Source organism: Caretta caretta, chromosome 1 (assembly GCF_965140235.1).
Source record: "Caretta caretta isolate rCarCar2 chromosome 1, rCarCar1.hap1, whole genome shotgun sequence".
In the NCBI taxonomy this organism is placed as follows: domain Eukaryota; kingdom Metazoa; phylum Chordata; order Testudines; family Cheloniidae; genus Caretta; species Caretta caretta.
The window spans coordinates 168,289,387-168,306,642 of NC_134206.1; the positions used below are offsets into that span (position 1 = coordinate 168,289,387).

At 42.4% G+C, this 17,256-nt stretch overlaps 3 protein-coding genes across 9 annotated transcripts in view; 2 read left to right on the forward strand and 1 right to left on the reverse strand.

Annotated features, from left to right (window-relative positions):
* Positions 1–5,976, reverse strand: part of USP16 (ubiquitin specific peptidase 16) — a 23,034-nt gene extending 17,058 nt beyond the window's left edge. For 3 of the 4 annotated variants that reach the window (XR_012670332.1, XR_012670331.1, XM_075133266.1), the window contains exons 1-3: positions 5,459–5,614; positions 3,815–3,916; positions 465–643 (exon numbers count right to left, since the gene is read on the reverse strand). Coding sequence is in view for 2 of the 4 variants with exons in the window: in XM_075133266.1 (XP_074989367.1) it covers positions 465–643; positions 3,815–3,878 (243 nt within the window). In the remaining 2 variants the exon portion in view is untranslated. Of the gene's footprint in view, positions 1–464; positions 644–3,814; positions 3,917–5,458; positions 5,615–5,839 lie in introns of those variants that run through there. The other variant, XM_075133267.1, reaches the window with a different exon arrangement.
* Positions 5,627–13,784, forward strand: RWDD2B (RWD domain containing 2B). 4 transcript variants are annotated; one of them, XM_075133277.1, is made up of 6 exons: positions 5,735–5,750; positions 5,920–5,980; positions 8,547–8,776; positions 8,870–8,937; positions 9,750–10,115; positions 10,939–13,784. In XM_075133277.1, the coding sequence occupies exons 3-6, from the start codon at positions 8,561–8,563 to the stop codon at positions 11,171–11,173; spliced, it is 885 nt and encodes a 294-aa protein (XP_074989378.1). In that variant the 5' UTR covers positions 5,735–5,750; positions 5,920–5,980; positions 8,547–8,560; the 3' UTR covers positions 11,174–13,784. The 4 variants fall into 4 exon arrangements, with proteins under 4 accessions (XP_074989374.1, XP_074989378.1, XP_074989372.1 ...); XM_075133273.1 differs by lacking the exon at positions 5,920–5,980 and having other exon boundaries at positions 5,627–5,750; XM_075133271.1 differs by lacking the exons at positions 5,735–5,750; positions 5,920–5,980 and adding an exon at positions 5,985–6,114.
* Positions 13,785–14,322: 538 nt separating this feature from the next.
* LTN1 (listerin E3 ubiquitin protein ligase 1) overlaps positions 14,323–17,256 on the forward strand; it is a 40,908-nt gene continuing 37,974 nt past the window's right edge. Inside the window, exon 1 of the mRNA XM_075133280.1 lies at positions 14,323–14,447. Coding sequence (XP_074989381.1) covers positions 14,406–14,447 — 42 coding nt within the window. The 5' untranslated portion in view covers positions 14,323–14,405. The remainder of the gene's footprint in view (positions 14,448–17,256) is intronic.

The following is a 17,256-nucleotide window of genomic DNA, read 5'->3' on the forward strand; positions in this document are numbered from 1 at the left end:
GATAATTATCAAATAGTAAGGGATTTGGACACATAACTTCCTTAGGTGTTTTTGAAAATCCCAACTTTAAGTCCTAAAAAATGAAAAAAACTATTAGGCGTACATGATTCTAAATTAAGTAACCCATATTACTACTACATATAAGCTCCTGCAATAGAAATATTAATAGAAATATTAAATATTATTACAAGCAAAATAGTCTGTATTTTCAAGAAGTGGAAGTCATCATGATGGAGTCTGGTCCTTAAGTCTGCTAAATGCCTTTGTGCCAAGCTTCTAGATACTTTTAGTAGCAATTCAGAGCAGACACTTTTTGCCAGATTGAACTATATTAAATCATTTGTGTAGCACCACATCTGGCTACAAGTTTAACAGTAAATGAAAATTTAGAGGGTTAATTGGACGCTCTCTTTCTTAACTGCATTATGCAACATTGAAGGGTATTTAAAAAAAAAGAGAAATACCCTATGGCCACATTTTAGACATAACCATATTGAAGGGCTTTCATCAGCTTCCTCTTCACATTTATCTTGTCTCTTATTGTCCGTCTTGCAGTCCTGACAAATGTTCCACTCCACATTCAGCAATGCCTTTTTCAAATGGCCTTGTTCCAATCCCTTGCGAATGTGCTTGCAAGCAGGTTCTATGAAACAGAAAGTACAGAGATAAAATGAAGAACAGTCACATTTTTGCCAAGTAGTCAGTATGGACACAGACTTCTAGATGTCATAAAAAAGGTGACAGGCCCACGAGCTCAAGTGGCCTTTTCATAGTTAAGAAGACAATGGCAGGTTAGGGGAAGTAACTGGAAGCTGTGGCAAAGATTTGACAAAGAGTGCATGTCCATCCTTCATTACAAGAGTTCGCAATCTGGAGATATTGTTGGACTGTCAGCTCTTGCTCAAATATGACCAAATAGCATTACTGAATAAGACTGTCAAACTTCTTCTGGATACAGACCTAGCCACCATAATCTATGCCTTTGTCATTTCAAGACTAGATAACTGAATTGTGCTCTGTCACAATTCAAGGCAGCTGCATCTGTATTTCCCCTCAGTGGTTCAACAAAGGTACCCACTCTCAGGCTTCCAGCTCCCCTGGCCATCACCTCTCTTGGGTGGAGACATGTGACTCTCTGCCTCCTGACCAAGATATTTCCAGGCTGCACAGTTTCCTGATTATACTGTGAATTCACCAGCAAAGTCAGGCTGCCTAAGCAGACCTGCTTAGCTTCTCTTCTCAGAGACGATACAGAGTGTAATTGCTACAATTATAATTTTCCACACAACTCTTTCTACGCAAGCTTATTTATTCTTTGGGTGAAAGCATTACAGAGAAAACATATTAAAACAATAAAAGAATGTGCATGCATGCTAATAAACTTTCCAGAGATCATGACAACTAACATGTGATCTGGCAGGAGCAGTCCTTCAAACCCCCACAAAGGGATCACAAGTTCATAACAGCCCCAGTTCAAAACTAGCACCCAGTCTCATGGGCTCTCAATAGTCCAAGTCCTTCCAATCCTACCCTAAGGATTGGGGCCTTCCAGGGACCAGGGGTCCTGTCTGTTTGCTGCATCAGGAAGAAAGCACTGAGCCAGTTTAAAACCAGGCTATTTACCCAAAAACCCTTTCTTTGTCTGTTGGTCCCTGGAAAATCCAGTTTGAGCTAATATATGCGCACCCCTCCAGGGGGGTTGTGTCAAAGGGCTAATAACTGGAGGAATTACATTAGCACATATGAAGTTGCACTCAATCTCACAATGACAAAATTTGATTTTTAATACAATGGATCCTAAAGTCAGTAAATTCAATTAAGTAAGAGTTGTGCAGAATATTATTATTTTTGTCACATTATCTACGTAGAGTTACATCTTAAATCCACCCAGAAACTGAAGCCGATGCAGAATGTTAGCCACTATGGACTGGTCTACACTGGAAATTTACATTGGCACAGCTATGTTTCTCAGGGGAGTGAAGAAAAATCCACACAGTTGAGAGACAGCTATGCCAACCTAATCTCCAGTGTAGACAGCACTTGGTCGACAGAAGAATTCTTCCTTTGACCTAGGTACTGCCTCTTGGGGAGGTAGATTACTTACAGCAGTGGAAGAACCGATCCTGTTGCTGTAGTGAGTATGACTGCTGCAGTGTTTTAAGTGTAGATGTAACCTTAGAGGCTTCTCTCAGCAGAAGCATAAGGCAACAGGATCTTCACTGTTTGTCCGTTAGATTCCAAATGAAGTATAAGGTATTGGTTTTGATCTATAAATTCGTAACGGCTTGACAGACTGCCTATGCCATATTGCCAGAGCTACAGTCAGTGGCATGAGATGATGGGTCTTTCAGTTTAAAAGAGGGAGTTGCCTGCAGTTTATTCTTCATGAGGGGCCACTTTCCATGTTTGCCTGAAATAACTTGCATCACTTGGCTTTTTGGGCACAGTCTGAAGTCCATCTATTTACCCAGGCTTTAATAGGAAGAATCGATATAGTCATAGAACCATAGAAATGCAGCGCTGGAGGGGAACAAAAGAGGTCATCTAATCCAGAGGTAGTCAATTATTTTTTGTCAAGGTCCAAATTTCTTGGTCCAGGTATAATCAAACAACAATAATTATAATAAGTAAATAAAAAGATTTTGGGGTCAGTTCAAAAGCATCTAGCAACCCAGATTTGGCCTGCGATCCAATTGACTACCCCGATCTACTTCATCCCACCACAGTGACGCAGGATTTAATATACTTAAGTGCTGTATACGTATATGCTGAGTGCTAGTATTTGCTAGTGAGAGGGATATTGTTTGAGTTTGATTTTGATTTTTTTATTTCTAGACTTGGTTATTTCTAGGCTTTGAGTGAAGAGAAGCTGTTGGTTTTGCCTTTTACATGTCAAGAGGTTTAATTTATGTACAAAGAGGTTACAATTCACTGTTTATGCATAACCTGTGAGTCAGTAAACTGAAGCAATGCATTTTAAGATTTTCCTAAGAGCCAAATAGAAACAGGTTTGGAGGCTGGTGGAAGAGTATACAAAAAGAAAAGCTACAGCTTGGAGAAAACAGACCTTTGAAGCAGGGCTGGGATCCTGTAATGAAGCTGAAAGGAAGGATTATGCTCATTTTGTTCAGAACTTCATTTTACTCTGAAAGAGGGGCAGACTTTTGACCAAAGGTCAAAAAGTGTTATGGTAGCCTGTAAGTTCATGGAAGACAGATGGCAGTGAGGAAACTGAGGCAGCACTGACCTTCAAAGCCAGATGGAGTAAGATGCTGCTATTATAAGGAATAATAATTTTTCTGAAACGCATTTATAATTGTCATATGTGTTTATAATTGTGCATTTTAATTCATACCCTTTTCCTGTTAACATACCGATCCACCCAGAAAAGAAAAAAAAATGTAAAAAGAATGTGTACTTGCCATTACACATACAGGGCCTGGCTCTGCAGGCCTTTTATACCATGAATGTCTCATGGGATTCCAGGGCATTTCCATGTGAATTGAAATGACTACTGAGAAGAGGTTTTCAGGATTGGACCTATATGACAGTAAATATTGAATCTCTGATATTTTGTAGATTTCCTACCAAGTTTGAGAAGCAATACTGAGGCTTTCTGAAGGACTTAAGTTTCAGCTGGATAAACTCATTCTTTACAATTAAACATTCAAAGAAGAAGTAAAAGTAAAAGTGACTACTGTAAATGCCTTCTGATTATTAATGGATTTTCAATGCTCCTCACTTTGAAGACAATGAAACATTTCTTCCACAGTACTTCAGACTTCTCTGAAAAATTTTTTGTTATGAAACATACCCAAAATATCCTGAGACTCATCATCAGCCTGTGTATTTTTTCCCTTTGTTCGCCTCTTTCCCATATTACTGCTTTGTAGTTTTCCTTACACAGAACAATCACCTAATGGGGGGAAAAAAACCAAAACATTAAATTCAAAACTAGATTTTGATTCTGCTTGTAGGAGGTTATACAAAAGGTAGCAGCAATCTAACAAATTAACTAGTTTTAAATTAACTGAATTTCAAGGGCACATGAATTCATAATATTTCTGTACATTACAGCTAATGCACATTTTGACCCCACTTCTGCAACCTGATCTGACCCTGAGATCTATGGGACTCCACAAGGGCACAGAGGTCTTCAATTCGTAAGAGTGGGGTCTCAAATGTCAGTAAAATTCCCCTACACCTTTTATGGCTCACCTTAATATGTTTTAGGCCACAAAAGTTTTAGGAGGCAACTGTCATATTAGCAGCTTTATCACATTTAAATACTGAAGTTACTTATTTAATGAACTCTCTACTTTTGATTTATTGGAAATGCCTTCTTTTTTTTAAATGACTTGCTCAGCAACATTAAATAAATTGTTATTCTAACAGCATTTGACAATATACTGGAGATTCAGATTTCTTCTGGCATCAATGTCTCTTCAATTCTGGGAGATTTCAGTTTTTGTATTCATACAACTATCTAGTAAATAATGCAATTTGGAACAACTGTTTGAGTATACCCTTAGAAAAGGGCCTAGAGAGGCATCAGTCTCTAACTTCATGACAGAGCCTTAAGCAAACTCTGCATTTATGCTTGTCTTAAATAACAACAACAAAAATCAGGTATTGTATGTATGGTTGGACGTATATAAACAGAAAAAGGACAAGAGTAGCTGAATTCAGAGGGGATCCCCCAAAGAAAGGTCAGATATCCAACCTTTGACACAAAAACGAATTCCCACCACATTCTTAAAAGGACAAGTTTACCCAGGAGGTAACGAATGTAAAGATATACTACATTCATTTATGTGAAATATGAAGTAGCACTTTAGAGGGTGTGGCAAATTTAGCACACTGAAAGTTCAGACTAAATAAATTATAGATCTGGAAAAGGAATTAGTTGCATACTCAAAAATAAAGTTGCAATTGTCAACCTTTAGCTAAACCAAAGTACTGCATTTCTACCCTATGCAGACTTGGGTACCAGCAAGTGGCAAATGTCCAGCGTCAGTGCTGCCCACTGTACCAGGTATGCAACCTCTCTATCTCGAGCCACTTCTCCCACCACCACCGCGGCCATGCCTCCACAGGAGATGTAGCCCCTTGGGCCACACCCCCACTCCCCCCTCCATGCAGAGTGAGCGTCACACACTACAACACGTGTTATTTGGTCCACATCTGCCCAGGGACCCTGAGCCTCCCCCAGGCGCGCTCTCAGCACAAGGAGACCTCGCTGCCATAGGTGCTGGAACTGCTGCACCCCCTGGCTTGACGTGGTTTCCCTCATATACAGGGTTTACAGTTTGGTTCAATGGCCCTCAGCCCCCCCACTATTCAAATTGTTCCAGCGCCCCCTGCCATGCCAGCTCCCAGCCGCAAGGGGCCCCGGGATAAGGCTGCTGCAGCTGCCCCCCTTCCCCGCCCCAGGGAGCGGGCGCACAGGGCTGCTTACCCGCCCACGTGGAGCGACGAGCACCGAGTCTTCCAGCTGCTGCCCCCAGCCAGGCAGCCACAGCAGCCGGCCCCTCCTCTCACACTAACCCAAGCCTGGAGTGCCGCGCACCCTAGCTCGCCCGGCAACTCGGGGGCAGCCCGCTAGCTCCGATTGGTTAGTCAGCCTCTCCTGAGCCCGCCTCCCACCCGTTACGGACGGGCACCAGAACCAGTGGGAAAGCCTCACAGCCCCGTCCCAGCCGCGCAAGAGCCGGGCCGGGAGCGGACACGAGGCGGCTCAGGCTAGGAGAGTAAGTGACTCGGAGACAGGTGGGGGGAATAAGGGAGGGTAAATAACGTGGTGGAATCCAGGGGAACTCGCTAAGCCTAAGCCCCTCACCTGCCAGTGTCGTGAAGCGCGATGTTTTACGACACCTATTTCCGGCTCGGCGTAGTTTTACGGCTTCCGCCCTCTTCCAGCAGCTGAGCTGTGAGCGTGACTTGGCCCAGGACGAGAGGCAACGGCTCTTTATCACTTCCGGTGCGTTGCATAGTGGGAAACTGGAGGGGAGTTGAGGTCAGTCGGCGAGAGACCGCGAATCAGGAAGTGCAAGAGTCGCAGCGCAGGCGCGATAGCGGAGCGGCTGTGTTCCCTCCCAGCCCTCGGCCGGGGCGGTGAGTTGCGGGCCCGTGCTGGGCAGGGAGCGGCTGCGTGGGGCGCTGTAGCGCTGCGCGGTGTGAGCCGCCCAAGCGGGGCGGGGCCGATCCCGGGCCCAGCGTGGTGATTTAAAGCTCAGATTTTCAAATCATTCAGGGGAACCGTTTCTGCCCCTGTGTCGTTCCCCCCCCCCCCCCCCCCCCCCGCCCCGCCGGCCAAAGCGCCTGCACCCAGGCCCCCGCAGCGGTGCGGGGGAGGTAACGCCTCTCCCTGGGCCCGCGGCTGCGGTCGGTGGGAGCTGAGCTTACACCGGCCCCTTCTTCCGGTCTGGGGCAGGGGCGCCCGGCAGCCTGGCCGCTCCACGCGCGGTGGGACCGGCGGCTCAGCAAGCGGAGTTGTGAGAGCGTCTCGCTAAAGCGAAGGGACCATTCGCGGGAGCGTGGCCCATTGGCACCTGCAAGACGCTCCGACGACTTATGCTCAGCAATCGGTTCCCCCTTGTGTGAGGCTGGACGTATCCGATGAAGTGAGCTGTAGCTCACCAACGCTTATGCTCAAATAAATTGGTTAGTCTCTAAGGTGCCACAAGTCCTCCTTTTCTTTTTGCGGATACAGACTAACACGGCTGTGACTCTGAAACCTTTACCAGACCTGAAGCAGAGCTCTGTGTCGCTCAGAAAGCTTGTTTCTTTCACCAACAGACGTTTGGGCCGATAAAAGATATGATCTTGCCCACCTTGTCTCTTTAATAGCCGGGGACTGACACAGCTAACACTGCTGATTCAACACTTGTTTACTCAGGCTCAGGCCCTATGAAAATCTTATGGACATGCTTAACTTTACACACTGTTGGTAGTGCCACTGAAGTCAACAGGACTACTCAAGAGTGCACAAAGTTAAGCCTTTGCGTGTGTATTTGCAGGACAGAGGCCTAAAAAGTTATTAGTACCATACTCAAACCTTGATCTTTGTGCAAATCTCTATTATTAGTGGGAAATTTGCTGTGGATTTAGCATAGACTAGCTCTACTTTTTAGACTTTGTGTGTTTTGAAATTAAAAAATGTAATTTGTTCCTCTTTCTAGAATGGGTCCTCCCCTAAGGATAGGAGTGCTTATTGTAACAACTGTCAGTGCTGGAAACCCCACTGTGGGGTCTGAAGGGCCAGAGAGATTCTTTTGGCTCATGTATCATCACTTGTAAAAATTTCTCTAATTAGAATTTAGTTAACCATTTGGTTGAGATGTAAGGCTTAGTAAAATTCATCACAGTTTCCCACGTCTATATTGGCTCTGCAGGCTAATATTAGCAAAATGTAGAAGAGTTTGTCACTACAGTAAATATGTCTTTGAATGCACAGTGAGCAGTTCCAATGAGCAAGAATGTACCATTTCTACCATCACTTTTCTGACCATAATTGCACTTTGATGCTTAAATTGGCACTATATGCCTAGTTTTTCCACATGTTGTTGGAAGGACAGACCCGTAAGCATAGCCTTGTTGCCGGCACCCAGTGCCGAGAGGCTGAACAACAGCTTGGGTGGTTCGTTACCCGGTGTGCTACACCCAATAATCACAACAGGGTGGAGAAGCAGAAAAGTTTATTTGAAGCTTCAAAAAGGTACAGGGAGATTTGAATCTCAAATCCTGTACACAGAGCAGGAAATTACACAGGCTTTTATACATCCTTTTTCCCAGCATACTTATCCAATAGCAAGCTGCTCCAAGTATCCATATAGCCAGCCAATCCAGTTCCCAGCTGTTCCCTGGTTCTCTGTATCATTTGTTAAACTATACATAAAGCTGCTTTATTCAGCATTGTTCTTCCATATCTGCCCTGTTTGGCCTTGCTTAGTTTCAGGCAGTCTGACTCTGCAACAGATTGTTGCAGATTCTCAGTATAACTGCTGTGTGTGCCTCCAGGCGGGGGGGCCAAGGACACTTGGGCCTAGTACGCAGAGCTGCTGCGAGTGCCTCCAGGCAGGAGGGGGGGCCAAGGACACCTGGGCCTAGTGCGAGGGGGCTTCTTCGACACTTGTGGTCTTCCATCCCCTCGAGTTAGCTAGTGGCCATGCCCCAGTATCCCCAACAGCCTTATCCAGCACTGCAAATACCAAAACAACACAAATGATGGAATTCAAAACATATCACACTGTGTAATCTAAAAACATTTGAGTTTGAAACACAGGGTGAAATCCTGGCCCTATTGAAATCAATGGGATGTCATGAGTGTTCCCATTGATTTAAATAGGGCCAAGATTTCAGCCATCATTTCTATATTGGCCCCATCCTACAAACCCTTAGCTGACCAGCTCTTATGAGCAATCCCATTGATTTTGGTGGAATTATATGAATTAATATTACGTAAGAGTTGCACGATTGGGCCTTACACTTGTGCTTACATCTATTAGAATTGTGTCTTTTCATTTTTTCCTAATTTCTTTATTTAGGAAACAGCTAAAACATGGCCAAAATGACTAACTTGGAAGAAGCTGAAGTACAACTTTCTGAGTTAGACCTACTTTCTAGTATGTTTCCTGATGAAGATGAGTTTGTTGTGACTGACCAGCTGGCTGTAGCAGAACTAAAACAGTATATTGATAATAAGACTTCAGAGATCCCATCTTCAAAAGTTCAGTTTACACTGAATGTAAAGCAAGAGGTTGCTGATGCCACTATGGTAATGTAGCCATATTTTTGAAAGAAAAGGAAAAAAAAAAAAGACATTTCAGATCAGATTTTAATGCCTTTTTTTTTTTTTTTTTCTTTTTAGGTAATGCTTTCTTTATCCTGTGCTTTACCATTTAACTACCCAGCTGTTCTACCAGAAATTACTGTCAGGTACTGTCAGAAATTACTAGACAGGGAACTAAAAGCTAAAATTCACTAGATCAGTACAAACATAATAGCAAGAGACTGCCCCAAAGAGCACACAGTCTAAATAAACAAAACAGACAAAGGGTGGAAAGGGAAACAGAGGTGCAAAGTGGTGAAGTGGCTTGCTCAGGGTCATGCAGCAGGTGAGTGACAGAGCTGAGAATAGAACATAGGAGTGCTAGCTCCCAGTACAGTGAAATTAGTGTGGCTCCATGTGGACACAGTGGTGGTTTTCCTGTGTGGATCATTTTACAGGACCATTGCCCAAGTAAGGAACATAGGCTCAGAGTCCCAAAGATATTTCAGTGGGAGTTAGGTGCCTAATTACCTTTGAGGATCTGGGCCATAGTCCATGGTGACAATGCTTCCAGTCGGTTCTAACCTAAGAAGTGAAAGGTTGTTTAATAAATCTCATCCTTCTGTTTGGCAGAATATTGTTACTCACTGACCTGCATTATTTCTCTTTTAGTATTTTTACATTGTATATCTCAGAACACTACTGCAGTGACCATCATAAATTCTCATCTGGGCTTTCCCTGTTTGAAATTTACAGATCTATAGTGCTATATATTAAATCTGCAGTTAGTCCTTAAAGACTAAAATGGGATTTTCTTTGGCTAAAACATTTAAGTTAATATTTCCTAACAAAATGCTTTTGTAGAGCAATATTATACACCAATTCTAAATTAACAACATAATAGAGTTTTTAGAAATTTTGATTTTCCTACCTTTTGAAAAAGATATGCTAACAAAACGTGTTAATATTTTTTCCTTAGGTCACCATCATTAAGCCGATCACAGCAGATTAATCTGAACACAGATCTAAAAACATACTTGAAGAGAAACTGCAGTGGTGAGGTCTGTATATTAAATGCAAGAGAATGGGTTAAAGATCATGCAGCTGCTTATATCGATAAGGAGCTTTCATCTTCCTCAGAGACGACATTAAGGACTATGCAGTCAGAAGATGTCATTTTCACTAGATTATGGATCTATAGTCATCACATCTACAACAAGCATAAAAGAAAGAATATTGTTGATTGGTCTAAGGAGCTCGCTCTGTCAGGGTTTAGCATGCCTGGGAAACCAGGTGTTGTTTGTGTAGAAGGCCCACAGAGTGCTTGTGAAGAATTCTGGTCAAGGTTTGCTTTTTATGTACTATATTCTGTTTTTAAGTAACATTGGTAGTTAGAATATTGTGCTTGTTATGTTGTGGTTCTGTACATTTGGCAGAAGATGGGCAACTCGTAGTACTGGTAAAATCAACATCTTGTCTATGAAAAGTAAATATTTTATCACAATACATTTACACCTCCCACCTTCTGCCACTTCTTATGGACATCAGGGCCATAAATTAGCCAGCAAGGGGTTCTCTTTGCCAATTTTTTATATTGCTTTTATTATTTGTATTCTTGTGTAGTATAGACCTGGTTCAGCTCTGCCCATTTAGTAATAAAGAAAAAGGGTAAGAAAATTTCTAGCACAGACAAGGTGGAAGTGTGCAGTTATATTTAAATCCCAACTTTATTGACTGCTCTGTGAGGTATAAGACTAAGTGCCTTTGATCATCTGGCAGATATGGGTGTAAAGAAACAATGCTCTGGTTCTAGGAATGTTTGCAGGTATGTTTGACTGATTGGCTAATGAACTGTAATGTGTAGATATCTGGTATACACAATTGAAATTTGTCGATTTTCCTCCTTTCATAATACCTGCTTCAAAAAAAATGCTACATTTTATCGATAAAAGAAAAGGAGGACTTGTGGCACCTTAGAGACTAACCAATTTATTTGAGCATGAGCTTTCGTGAGCTACAGCTCACTTCACGAAAGCTCATGCTCAAATAAATTGGTTAGTCTCTAAGGTGCCACAAGTCCTCCTTTTCTTTTTGCGAATACAGACTAACACGGCTGTTACTCTGAAACCTGTCGTTTTATCGATGCATATTTCCCTCATTGTTTTCAGAATCAGAAGATTAACATGGCGGAGAATTTTAATTCGCCACAGAGAGGATATTTCTCTGGATGGGTCACATGCTGAGATGCAGAAACAAAGAAAATTCTCATCTTTTGAAGAAAAAGTATTTGATGCGCCTGGTACCAGAGGAAAGCATATGGATCTGGGGCAGCTGTATCATTTTTTAGATGAAAAGGGGTGTGCTGATGTTTTTCAGATGTACTTTGGAGTTGAAGGATGTTAGATCAGCAAGGATCCAATCTATGTACTTGAAAAATTATGTGACAGTCTTGGGTAAATTATTCTTTTCCCCTCTGAAATAGTTGATCAGGGAGAGAAATGGATACTTCTGCTTTATAAAATGAATTCAGTTTTCCATGAAAATGAATATTTTTAAATAATGCTTGTGAAAGTGACTACATCAATGCTTTAATATAAACATATTTTAAAGGGAAAGATATAATGATGCTAATTACAAAGACAACTTTTTGAGAGATGCTGTATACTATTTATAATCTGAACGATTAAAACTTCACTTTGGAGAAGTTGATTATATCTATGTAATATAGTAAAAAAAGATCCAAACATGGGTGTGTGATTTTCCAATGATTACAGTTATTTTAAGCAGGCATCTCTGGAAAGAAATGTTGTCTTTTACATAATTGAACATTGTGTTTACAAACACTACCAGCAGATGTTTTGATTCCAAAACATTTTTTTAATATTTTCTGCTTATAATACTTTCAGTTGAACATGGTGCTTTATAAAGATAGGGGTAGATCCTCCAAAGCCTTACTCATACGTCAAGTAGTTTTATTGACGCCAGTGGGACTAGTCACATGAATAAGGACTTCTCACATAAGGAAAAAAAGATTTGCAATGTGGGGCCCACAGGTAAGACACACTGGTTGCTCTAACAAGTTTATAATTGATTAGTTGAATTCTATTATTATTTCTATTTTAGTAGTGTTTAAAAGCTTTGATCAGGATTGGTGCCCCATTGAGCTAGCCACATACAAACACATAACAAAAAGATGGTCCTTGCCCCCTGTCAAGGTTCCTTCCCCCACTCTGAACTCTAGGGTACAGATGTGGGGACCTGCATGAAAAACCTCTTAAGCTTATTTTTACCAGCTTAGGTTAAACTTTCCCAAGGTACAAATTATTTTACCTTATGGCTGCCACCACCAAGCGTCTAACATATAACAGGGAAAGAGTCCACTTGGAAACGTCTTTCCCTCCAAAATCCCCCCAAACCCTACACCCCCTTTCCTGGCGAAGGCTTGATAAAAATCCTCACCAATTTGCGTAGGTGAACACAGACCCAAACACTTGGATCTTAAGAACAATGAAAATGCAATCAGGTTCTTAAAAGAAGAATTTTAATTAAAGAAAAAGTAAAAGAATCACCCCTGTAAAATCAGGATGGTAAATACCTTACAGGGTAATCAGATTCAAAACACAGAGAATCCCTTTAGGCAAAACATTAAGTTACAAAAAGACACAAAAACAGGAATATACATTCCATTCAGCACAACTTATTTTATCAGCCATTTAAACAAAACAGAATCTAACGCATATCTAACTAGATTGCTTATTAACTCTTTACAGGAGATCTGACCTGCATTCCTGCTCTAGTCCCAGCAAAAGCAACACACAGACAGAGAGAACCCTTTGTTTCCGCCCCCCTCCAGCTTTGAAAGTATCTTTTCTCCTCATTGGTCATTTTGGTCAGGTGCCAGCGAGGTTATCTTAGCTTCTTAACCTTTTACAGGTGAAAGGGTTTTTCCTCTGGCCAGGAGGGATTTAAAGGTGTTTACCCTTCCCTTTATATTCATGTCACCCCCCCAAAAGTTTACAGTTTGCAAACCCTTTTTTATATAATTACTCCCACCGACTTAAATAGGAATCATATGATTAAGAAGTACTCACATGAGAGAGAATTTGCAGGATCAGACTCTGTATAATTTTATGTCAGATTTCAATAAATTTATATACATGAATTCATAAGAAAAGATTGAACTCTTTATTATTTTCCTTAAAGCAAGTATTCTACATTGTAAAGGACTTTGAAAGTTGTGTACATTTAATAAGTAGCACACACTGAGTGTCATGGATGGTGGCGATTAATATATTAGCGGCTGAATTCAGTAATAATCTTGACATTCAAATCTCTTACGTAGGCAAAAAGTGGTGAGAGAGAGCTTTTGTGGTGCATATTTGATTTCAGCTCACAACACAATTCTGTTTCCTCTTTCAAACCCTGCTAAAGTGTTCGTCTTTAATTGTACTAGAATGGATTTACTTAAGATTAGTAAAGTTATCCAAAGTGTACTAGGGAATTACAGTATTTTCAAAAATATTAGTAGAAGCTATGATTTAAAAAGATATTTCAGTTTGGAACTGTGTTAATGTAATTATCACAAAGATACAGCAGCAATTACTAAAAATGTTCATTTCCCATTTATCTGACCTCTACAATCATTCTAATATAGATGTTTGGAACTATTTTTAAGGAACATCATATCAAGCTGTCTTGTTTTTGAAAAAAAGCATTCCAAGTACATCAAAATGTACATGTTTGTGCATACTCCTGTTTTAAGTACTTTCATGCATTTATCATCTGAAAGGCTAAGTCATGACTCTTTAGGAAGCTTTACTGTATGTACTTTCAGATTTCTCTCTGGTTGCCATTTAAATGAAAGTGTAATAATTGGGCCATTTAAGTAAATTGAAGAACTTTCATTAATTTCAGTGGGTTTTGGATCAAGCCAAAATATGAAGGCTTAAAGGTATTGAAGGTCAAATAGTCCATTGTAAAGTATGCAGTTTAATAAAATGTGAGGGATATGGGAGTCTGCAGTGTCTGTCCACACACAGCAGCATCATGGACAAGCTGCCATCTCTGGCTTAGTGGAAACCAGCCAGCACCCTGGACCTTGCATGCCAGCTGGGGAAGGTGCAATGTTGGTGAAGGAAATCCTAGATCTGTGAAAAGCAATATTACCAAATCTTGTGGCATGTGTTGTTTTTTCTTCAAGACCCAGCTCCTGGAATCAAGTGATTTCATGAGAATCTCAACTTTCTTTACAATAAATAAGAAAATATTTCTATCCCTGGTCCCATTATTAAGGACAAAAGCAAAAACGTGCACCCAGTGTACCCCAGGCATGAAATCCAGAGGGAACATAAAAACCTCACATTTATTATTTGTTTAAAAAAACTCATATAATTTTTAAGCCAGTTGATGATGGGGGGCGTTGTTGTGGCCGGGAAAGCAGGGGGTGTCTCACGGGCTATGGGGGTGAGGGGGGGCGGCGCGGGCAGGGGACTCCTCCCCCCCCCCCCATGGCACGGTCCCCACCCTCCTCCGCGCTGGGGGAGGCTCCCCGGCCTGCAAGCGCCGCCCCCGCCTGGGCCGGCTCTCTGCGGGTCCGTCTCCGGCCGCGTCTTGCTGCGCCGCCGACGCCGCCGCCATGGGGGGGAAGAACAAGCAGCGAACCAAGGGCAACGTGCGGGTGAGTCCGCCCGGGCCGGGCGGCGGCTTCTCCAGGAGCGGGCAGGGGGAGGCCGCTGCTCCCCTTTGGGCGGGGGTCAGGCCGCTCCCAGCCCCCAGCAGCAGCGGGGTGACTGGCCGCGTCCCCGGCCTGTGCGGCGGGGGAGGCCTGGGGGGAAAGCGGCGGTGCCCTCCCGCTGGGGTCCCGGCCCCACAGCCGTGGGGGATGCGTGCCTGGGGGTGACGCTGGGCCCGGGGTCGGCCTTGGGAAGAGAAGAGCAGGGGGCTCGCCTGAGGCCGGAGACCTTCCTAACCGGTGTAGCGAGCCCAGTCGGAGCTGCCAGGGTCAGGGCTGCGCTAGGAAAGGTTCGCCAGTGGCAAACCCGGCCGGTGGCGATGCACCGTGTTGTGGGCAAAGAAGTGCCGTTCTGGGTGTCGGTCGTATCCCTTACCCCCAGTGAAATAAACCGGACTGACAACAACACTTCTGTGCTGGGGCAGCCGCATCTTTTTGGCCAGAGGCCAGTGTTGCAAAAAATACCCCATCTCCTTAGCCGGCGTGGCTGCAGCCGCACAAATGCCTCGTGTAGCCCGGGCTAAAGAGCAGTAGTACTTGCTTCCGTGCGGAAGGGAATAATTCCCTCCCCTGCAGGAGTCGGTGGGTGGCATTCTGTGGACTGTGGTAGGGGGCCGGGAGATCAGGGGGCCCTTATGGCCCTAATCTGAAATTTAACACAGGGGTTCACAGGCCATACTCTAAAGTGGTGGTTCTCAGCCTGGTTACCATTTTGGGTTGCATATGCAGCTCTCTCTCTCTCTGTTACATGGGCCCTGTCTCCACACAATATATATACTACCTGTATGGCCCTGAGGATGTCACATGGGCCACATCTGGTTGCTGATTGGGCCTCAAGTGACCCAGGGGCCTTCTGTTGAGAATCACTGTTCAAAAGTCTGTTATCATCCACAAGGAAATAATTGGCTAACCAAATTTGTATGCCTGTTCTCACTTTGTTGTTGATTCACTTGGGGACTATGACCTGCAGCCAACTGGTGTAAAATGGAGCAGGTTGAAAACCCTTTTATATTTAAATTGGGGATGCAGCTTGCAGAGACTCAGAAGGCAATGTGACCATCCTGAAATATAGCACTGCCTTCAGGCGTCTATCATCTCCATAGGCGGATTCTTGTCTGCTAGTAGAATTGGCAGGACTAGCATGATTGCCTGGTATAGCATAGTGACTTTTCATTGGGGTTAGTCACATGCTTAGTTAAGTATGTGCATAAACATCTGTAGGCTCATGACCTCATTTCCTCTGTTGCTTGTGTAGGCCTTTCAGACAGCTGTGGGGAAGAGACGTCTTTTAAGAATAGAAAGATGTGATGACAAATTGGCATGGGTCTTGAACGAATGTAGTACCTGTAATTACACTTAATTTATTTTAAATGTACTAGTTTTCAGCTTCTGTTTTGTATAGGCTCTTCTATTGCCACATCAGCATGGTATCTGAGGCCAAGATCAACAGAGGTATTTAGTTTCCTACCTTCCACTGATTTTAGTGGAAGGTAGGGTGGAGCCTAGATATAGAGCCCCACGAATCTGCAGATATCCATGAACCATGTCTGTGGATCGTGCATGGATGCAGATCCAAATTTTATATCTAGAGCACTGCAAATCTGCGGATATCCACATACTGTATTTACGGATCGGATGCAGATACAAATTTTGTATCCGCACTGGGCTTTACCTAAATACCTCTGTGGATCTGAACCTGAGTGCAATCCAGAAGTGATGTGACATCTGTCATGTGTGGTTTGTTCATTCTCTTCCCAGGGTAAGAATTGTGTGTGCAGTGTAGTGTTTAGTTTGGGTAGGGTTGTTTTTTTTTTTAATATGTACACATTGCTATGTGTTTATATTAGGGAAGGCAAAGGAATGCTGGGAAACGCATCATTATGGCAGATTTTAAATTCACAGAAATTACTTATTTCAAAGTTATGGTGGCCACATCAAGTGTAGCTTAGACCCCAAGTTTGTAGTAATTTTATGCCTAATGATCACAAAATTTCTATTGTTGTTTTATTTATTTTTTTTTTTTTAAAGAAAACACCAACAACTTGTGAAAGTTAACTGATATTAGTTACACTTTTGTTAAAACTTTGGAACTTGGGCTGTTAATTATTTGCAGTTAACTCAAGCAATTAACTCAAAATAAACTAACTCGATTAAAAAAATTGTGATTCATCACAGTTTTAATTGCACTGTTAATAATAGAATACCAACTGAAATTTATTATAAATATTTTTGGATGTTTTTCTACATTTTAAAATATATTGATTTCAGTTACAACACAGAATACAAAGTGTACAGTGCACACTGAAGACCCTTGTTAAAAAAAAAAAAAAGCATTAATTAAATTTGTGACTGACCTCCTTGGGGGAGAATTATATGTCTCCTGCTCTGTGGTTTTACCACATTCTGCCTTATATTTCGTGTTCTAGCAGTTTTCGATGACAACCCAGCGCACATTGTTTGATTTAAGAACACTTTCACTGTAGATATGACAAAACGCAAAGAAGGTACCAATGTGAGATTTCTAAAGATAATTACAGCACTCAGCGCAAGGTTTAAGAATCTGAAGTGCTTCCAAAATCTGAGAGGGATGAGGTGTGGACCATGCTGTCAGAAGTCTTAAAAGAGCAACGCTTTGATGCAGAAAGTACAGAACTGGAATCACCGAAAAAGAAAATCAACCTTCTGCTAGTGGCATCTGACTCAGATGATGAAAATAACATGCGTCAGTCCACACTGTTTTGGATCGTTATCGAGC

What these genes read in the sequence shown, in the direction of transcription:
- RWDD2B (XM_075133273.1), top strand. Translation starts at nt 8,561, where the DNA reads ATGGCCAAAATGACTAACTTGGAAGAAGCTGAAGTACAACTTTCTGAG. An exon ending in AGGTTGCTGATGCCACTATG is followed by an intron (nt 8,777 to 8,869) that starts GTAATGTAGCCA and finishes TTTTCTTTTTAG; the next exon opens with GTAATGCTTTCTTTATCCTG. An exon ending in CTACCAGAAATTACTGTCAG is followed by an intron (nt 8,938 to 9,749) that starts GTACTGTCAGAA and finishes TTTTTTCCTTAG; the next exon opens with GTCACCATCATTAAGCCGAT.